This window comes from Habropoda laboriosa, unplaced genomic scaffold, assembly GCF_001263275.1.
Source record: "Habropoda laboriosa isolate 0110345459 unplaced genomic scaffold, ASM126327v1 scaffold87, whole genome shotgun sequence".
Taxonomy (NCBI): domain Eukaryota; kingdom Metazoa; phylum Arthropoda; class Insecta; order Hymenoptera; family Apidae; genus Habropoda; species Habropoda laboriosa.
In genome coordinates, this window is record NW_017100209.1 from 48,974 (window position 1) to 55,988 (window position 7,015).

The 7,015-nt window shown below is 33.4% G+C and overlaps 4 protein-coding genes across 5 annotated transcripts in view; 2 read left to right on the forward strand and 2 right to left on the reverse strand.

The window, feature by feature from the left end:
- LOC108570692 (serine/threonine-protein kinase unc-51) overlaps positions 1–3,301 on the reverse strand; it is an 8,079-nt gene extending 4,778 nt beyond the window's left edge. Inside the window, exons 1-9 of the mRNA XM_017932586.1 lie at positions 3,286–3,301; positions 2,210–2,711; positions 2,004–2,096; positions 1,569–1,619; positions 1,381–1,450; positions 1,100–1,276; positions 721–955; positions 369–632; positions 30–299 (exon numbers count right to left, since the gene is read on the reverse strand). Of these exons, the coding sequence (XP_017788075.1) occupies positions 30–299; positions 369–632; positions 721–955; positions 1,100–1,276; positions 1,381–1,450; positions 1,569–1,619; positions 2,004–2,096; positions 2,210–2,299 (1,250 nt within the window). The 5' untranslated portion in view covers positions 2,300–2,711; positions 3,286–3,301. The remainder of the gene's footprint in view (positions 1–29; positions 300–368; positions 633–720; positions 956–1,099; positions 1,277–1,380; positions 1,451–1,568; positions 1,620–2,003; positions 2,097–2,209; positions 2,712–3,285) is intronic.
- Positions 3,302–4,023: 722 nt separating this feature from the next.
- Positions 4,024–4,632, forward strand: LOC108570660 (DNA-directed RNA polymerase III subunit RPC9). Its single transcript, XM_017932552.1, has 3 exons — positions 4,024–4,100; positions 4,181–4,451; positions 4,525–4,632. The coding sequence occupies exons 1-3, from the start codon at positions 4,093–4,095 to the stop codon at positions 4,630–4,632; spliced, it is 387 nt and encodes a 128-aa protein (XP_017788041.1). The 5' UTR covers positions 4,024–4,092.
- Positions 4,633–4,767: 135 nt separating this feature from the next.
- On the reverse strand, positions 4,768–5,690 carry LOC108570744 (density-regulated protein homolog). Its single transcript, XM_017932649.1, has 5 exons — positions 5,561–5,690; positions 5,377–5,461; positions 5,111–5,287; positions 4,884–5,023; positions 4,768–4,812 (listed from the first exon to the last, which is right to left on the reverse strand). Exons 1-5 carry the CDS (start codon positions 5,660–5,662, stop codon positions 4,768–4,770), a joined length of 549 nt encoding a protein of 182 aa, XP_017788138.1. The 5' UTR covers positions 5,663–5,690.
- Positions 5,691–6,187: 497 nt separating this feature from the next.
- LOC108570693 (clustered mitochondria protein homolog) overlaps positions 6,188–7,015 on the forward strand; it is an 11,511-nt gene continuing 10,683 nt past the window's right edge. For both annotated transcript variants that reach the window (XM_017932587.1, XM_017932588.1), the window contains exon 1: positions 6,188–6,350. In XM_017932587.1, coding sequence (XP_017788076.1) covers positions 6,260–6,350 — 91 coding nt within the window. In that variant the 5' untranslated portion in view covers positions 6,188–6,259. The remainder of the gene's footprint in view (positions 6,351–7,015) is intronic.

Sequence of the window (7,015 nt, forward strand, 5' to 3'; positions counted from 1 at the left end):
AATTATATATAACGATGTCATTTGCATACCTTCTACTAGGTGGTGTACCAATAGCAAACTGAACACTAGGTGGACTAAGGGAGCCAATATCAGGAGCATGACTTCTATGAGTATCCACACTGCGTTTCATACTAATAGGTTGTGAGCGGGGAACAACACTACTTCCTGATCTTGTATTAGTAGAGGGAGATGATGGTTGTGCAATGCTTCTTTGAGATGGAACCGGAATCGGTTCCGAAATAGGAAGGAAGCATGGTCGTGGTGGACTCACTGCCTCTCTACTAGTTTGTTTGATATACCTACTCAAATAATAAAAATATTACGAACGTAATAAATGAAGGTGCACTGTAAAATATCAAATTACTTACTTTACTTGTTGTGTGTTAAGATTATTGTCTGTGTCACTGCTGAGATCACTTGGCACAAGCACAAAGTCATCTTCAGGACTAGAACACGGACTGGCTGTTTCTGGTTCTGATCTTGTAACAGCTGTAGCTCCTTCTTGAATTACCATGGAGCCTTGAAGGAATGGATGCCCAAAAAATTCATCAAAAGGCATACGATCTCTAGCGTTACGTCTTAATAGACCCATTAAAAGATCCGATAATTCAGGTGAAGTTCCAGGAGGAATTCTAAAAAGAAAGCGATTAAAACGTAGCGAAAACAAATTAACATAATCTGCTGTTTTGATCAAAAAGGCATACGTATACTTTAACATACTTAGGTCCGAGATTTGCATTTTTCTCATAAAATAATTTTAAAGCTTGTGGTGTGTGAGCTTGAAATGGAGCTTTCCCAGTAAGACACTGAAAGACTATTGTTCCTAAAGACCAGAGATCTGCTTTTGCATCATATTGAAGTGACATTATAACTTCTGGTGCCATATACATTGGTGAACCACACAATGTAGCAGCCATTACACCATCTTGCAGGAACCTAGCGAAACCAAAATCCGCTGGAACATAAAAAATACACTCTAAAAATTTTAGCTTTTACATGTACATTAAATTTAAATAAATTTAAAATTTTTTCAAAAAAGCATAAGTAATACATTGTATAGACCTGAATTAAAAACACTAAGCTACTGATAAATACATACCAATTTTTAATGTTATTTGATGTGGCTGTGGACAAGCTTTCCCACAATTATGACTGAGTAAAATATTTTGTGGTTTAAGATCTCTGTGAACTACACCTTTGGCATGTAGTGCTTTCATTGCACCCGCTAATTGCTTTAAAAACACTCTGATAGTATCTTCAGAAAGAGTGCCTTTTGCTAATAGGAGCAATGGAAAATGAAATAATAGAATCAGTACAATTGACCCTTAGTTTGAGCTTATTAGATAACAAATAATAAGAAAATTTTTATAAAAGACATACCACTTAAATAATCTGCTAAATCCCCACCATTACAATACTCCATAACCAGGAAGACATTATGATTAGACTCCTAAACAACAAATTTGCAATTATATCAATATAAATAGTATTATATAATTTTTGTAAGCAAGCTGAAAATATTTAATGCTTACTAATGTGAGATTTACATTAATCACTATTGTACTAACCTTGCAATCCAATAATGCAACAACATTTTCATGATGTAATTCTGTTAGTTCCTAAAACATAATGGTTTAGTCAACAAACAAACTCATTATGCATTTGTTATTGAAATAAAGAACATATAAATCCTTTGTCAACCATATAAATGAAATGTAAATGATTCTTTATTAAAAGGAACAATTATTATTTTTAGATATTCAAATTTTCTAATAGTGAATATTACACTTCTCTTGATAATTAATTTAGAAAGCATAAGGTAAACAATATATTTATACAATTCATTATTTTAGTTGAACCACATGGAACAAAGGTCATACTGTTTTATGAGTTAAGTAAAGGCAATATTTTTAAAATGTAAGCCAAAAGAAAACACTAAATATAAGGCAAACATTTTCCTTTTTAAAATATAAATATAGATATGGAAAAACGCAACAACAAACCTTCAGAATCTTGATTTCTTTTCCAAGCAGATTCTGCGATTTCGCCAGACTTTTTTTCGTGATACTTTTGATTGCCACTACGAAATTTGGTTTCTAGAAAAAAAACGAAATACACGTAATTGATGTAACAGACGTTTGTTCTATTATTTTTACAATTCCATCGATGATCACGTTTCTGGTGATCGAAGAAAAACATAAGCACTCACTTTACGATGTCTACCTCTGAAGACCACGGCGAATGCGCCGTGGCCGATCAGATCTTTCGTGTTGTATTCGTAGTCGCCGATAATTTCCATTCTTGATTACGATTTTTCGGCGATCGAGGATGTTTCACCGATCTTCTACAGGCAAGGTCAACAGTTTACAAACATAGCACGATAGGCAAGGAAGATGCATTGCCTGCGGAGAGATCGATACGCGTTGTAAGAAAAGTTGCAGTTCGTGAGATTTTCGTGCGGTATCTTTGCTCTTTTCCGACGATGCCTTTGAGAACTGGAACGACGTCGGTCTACATTTTGCCCAGCCTTATGAATCACATCGATCATTAAGTCGTATCACCACACTGACGGCAGAGTATATTCGAAAATACAAAACACGACGGAGTACAGACTCAGTTGTACAGTTGCCGTCGCAAAATGTCAGACGATCGCGCACAGAGGTCGTGTTAACGTTCATAGGTATGTGACTATGACGCTCAAGGCCCGTAACCTAAAATTTCTCCGAATTTAGTCAGAAATAAATGTGAAGCTTCGCGTATTGCGTTACACACTGTTAACGATGTTTTTCGCTATTTTATTTCTAATAGGTTTCGAATGAATTGAAAAATAATCATTTCAAATAAAAACAAAACTTCTAATTTGTGCTATACCGATGCTAATAATAAATGGAGCTTTAAGTCTATTTCAATTAAAGATGATGTAAATGTTAAGGTTGTTGGCTTGGAATACAAAAATAATAATTGAAAATGAAATAAGATAATTCAAGGATTTTTCGTAATAAAATCTCATAATATATTTTTTAGTGTACAATAATAAATCAATTGTAATTTATGTTACATTTGTTTAGAATACTATTGTACACAGAAGGGTAAGTAAAATGACCAATGATTTAGATGAGAAAGAAGTAATTCTAAAAATATTCTTATTTCTCTTCAAAATATTTTTCGAAATGATTAGAATACGTTAAACAATACTATCCAATCAATAAAACTATAAATGTAATTTGCATGTGGTATTTTCTATTTATATAACTATGGGTGTAATTCAACGGGGCTACAACTCACCAATCTACAGCCTTGCAGGAACTAAAATGTAACTACAGTCAGCTGTGGACCGTAGAGCGTGTATCATGTATACGCACATACGTTGAATAAAATAGACCAGGTTATCTTCATATATTTAGACATCCTACTATTCTGTAAATGTGATTATAATGAATACATATACGTATTGTTTCAATGGCTTCTCAATCGATTTCAAAACTCAGCAATTAAGAAATTTCAATGCAACGTCGAGAACAAAATGAATTGATTAATTATTCATTTATGAATTAAAGCAAGAATTCTTTGTCCATTGTCTTTGAAAAGTAAGATTTATAGTTATGAAATTATGTATTAAATTTCTGTTACAATTATCAAAAGTACTTTAAGTAATTATTGTGCTGCTGTTGCATTAAAAAATTAATTTCCTACCTTCGAAAATTGATTTTAAACAAGTTCAGAATTATTATATATGAGACGAAAATTGTATGCAAATTGCATATCACATAGAATTATCATTGATGATAATTAAGCGCTAAATTCAAATCTTATGCTTTGCGTATTCCGTGTATTTTAGTAACCGTGCGCCCTCTAAATCGTAGGATTCGTTAATCGATAGTTGGTTTTAGACATAAATAGTTGTATTACAGACATTATTTGTTGCGAATTTTAGTATTGAACATTATAATAGTTAACAATTTAATAAACTTCTGTGCTGCTTTGAATACAAAAAGTGTTAATAAATATGAGTACATAACCTTACATATTTGTCATGTATTTTATTGAACATATAAACAAATAGTATAATTAAATTTGATATTACAGTTCGTTATGGAAGTGTAAGTAGTCATTCTTTTATTGAATTGGCAATTATTTTAGTAAAAAGTTATTGAAATTCTTTGAACAAATTTTATTTTAGGATCAAGGAATGTTCTGCATACTTGAGCAATTATGAAGTTTTAGACATTCTACAAAATATAAAAGCAAATAAAAAACAAAAAATGAAGCAAAATCAATTGGCAACTATAACATATCAAACTATAAGATATTTAGAAGAGACTCCTTGTAAAAGACAGACACCTGAAAAAATTAGGAGCTTTCTAAAAGCAATGGAACCTTTTAAGTTAACAAAGTGTGAAAAATTAACTCTTTTAAATGTGTGTCCTAAGACACCTCTTGAAATACAACTGGTAATTATGTGAAATATATAATAGATAAAATCACAATATTTAAAGTTAAATATGTATTATTATATTTTTATAGATTGTAGAAGATAGTGAAGATCGTTTGAATGATGAAGAGGTAGAATCTTTACTTCAAGTAATAACAAATTACTTAGGTGAAGATGAGCAAGATGAGAAAGATGGGTAACATTTTCATTGCTTTAACTTTATAAACTTTTTAAAAACATTTTATATACGTTATGTACATTTTATTTATAATAAACAGAAATGGAAATAGTATAATGTTAAATAGAATTGTGCAAGTGAAATTTTAGTTGGTCCATTATCTTTTCTGATCTCCAAGGTCATCTATGGAATCTTCATCAATCTGAAAATGTATTGAGTATTGCAGACAATATACTTTTCATTATCATTCAAAACAATAGTCATTGTGTTTACCTGTGGCCATTTTTCTGGAATCACATCAAATAGATCATCTTTTACATCTCCTTGAATGACTATTTCATCATCTCCTGTTACACTAGATCCACATGCAAATTTACTACCAAAAAATTTTGCAGCTACTTTTAAATCTATGTCTGTAAATTAAGAATAAGTTAAGAATATAATAATTAAGCAATCATTCCTTTAAAAAAAATTGAATCTATATAAAGACTGTATATTACCAAAAGTGCTGAGACCAGTTACAACTGTAACAGATTTCTTTTTTCCTCTGGGTGCTCTAGATACAGTTACTAATTTTGGAACATCTTCTTTTTTCTTTGTCTTAAGCATACCTTTACCACCACGTTTTTGTCGTTTCTTTTCATCTTCACCTCCACCTGCTTCTGTAGTATTATCTTCTACTACTCATATGTAATTCAGATTGAAATAAAATAATTATATTACAATTTAATAATAGCATGATTCTATGCATAAATAGCATAATTACCTAATTTCACTTTCTCGAATTCTGTTGGTAAATTTCTTTCTAGCCACTGCTTACATTTTTCATACTCTGGATAATATTCACAGTACTGTGATACAAATGGAAATCAAATTTTCAAAAATTCCGACTGTCAACAATTTGTCATTCAGTATAAACGTCAGGTGCCCATTATTCGGGACCTTCTTACCTCAATAGGAAGAGAACAGTTTCCGCAGTATTGTACTTGAATCGGATAACTGACATTAGGATCAGGTCCTAGACGCAAATCTGACTGTTCTTCTGCCGACATTCTTTCAGACGCTTAACCTTACTTTTGCAAAGCTTGACGATGTTTCGTCTGATAAAATGTCAACGTTTTTTTAATTCCTTCAATTTACTTTCGTTTCGCAGGAAATATGTCTTTATTGGTTTGCAATATTTTATTAAAATAAAGTACGAACGGTTACTTATTGAAATGAGTAGCACGTAAGGTTAGAAATCCGTCATCTAGTAATTTTAATTCCGTTTTGTTACGTTCCAAGAGTGTCTCCATCTTCGACAATTGCTACCAATCAAAGAACGTTCAAATAACGTCCAACTTCAAAAGGAACCGTACCGTTTGATACATCGGCAACGGCAAATAGTAAGCGTTCTGAGAGCAACGAGGGGTGGATCACGTGATCAGAATCTCCAATCAGACAGGTTTATTCGATAAGCCGCTAGACGAGAAGACCAATCGGACACATTAGACTTTGTACTTCGTTCGAAACGCACGTGCGGTAAAGAAAAGCGGCTCGGAGTTTCGAGATATAACTTGAAAGAGGTGTGCGTGCGTGTTACTGTGAACAATAAGGACGTGCCGGCACGAACAGTAGTGTGAAACCTCGAAAGGGATTGTCAGAGAAAGATGACATTGGGCGCACAAATCGAGGCCTCCACGGAAAATGGGAGTATGAAAATCCCTCTGATGAATGGCAACGAGGACGGTACCAGTACTGGTTAGTACACGGTGATATTATAATAGGCGCCCATCAATTTTCCTGTTTCTCGTGGTTGAACGCCGCCGCTAATAATGTTATGTAATGATTCGATCAGGTTACCGTGTGTCTGTTCGTTTTAATGTGTGCTTTAACGATGCCGCCTCGGCCAAAAGCCGGGCCCTCGGTGTTATGTAACGCGCGAATTGCGCGAATCTCTATGTACCGCGGGATCATGGGAGCCGCGAGTTTAACCAGAGAGAAACTAGCAGAAGACACGATTCCCGCTAGCAGACGAAATTTCATCCGTTTGTCCTGCCGTTTATCACGAGTGTACGTGATTTTCTTTCACTCGACATTATTACCGCTCGTTTTACGAGCAGTTGCACAAGAATTCACGAACGTTTCGTTTGACGTGTTTCTTCCTTCGAAGACGCATCTTGAAATCAATGCGTGATTTCCGATTAACCTTTTCTTATCGGTATATGTGTGGATTTTATATTATTATCGAGTTGTTTGAACTGTTGGTGCTTTAAAGAAATTTCATTCCTTGGAAGCACGTGATTAGTTTCTATCCAGATGATGAAACCATATTACCTGTCCTGTTTAACTAATCGTTTCGATACATCTCCCTTTAGTGTTTAAATACTTTCTTGGGTAGTGAAACGTTATTGTCAGTTTGTTAT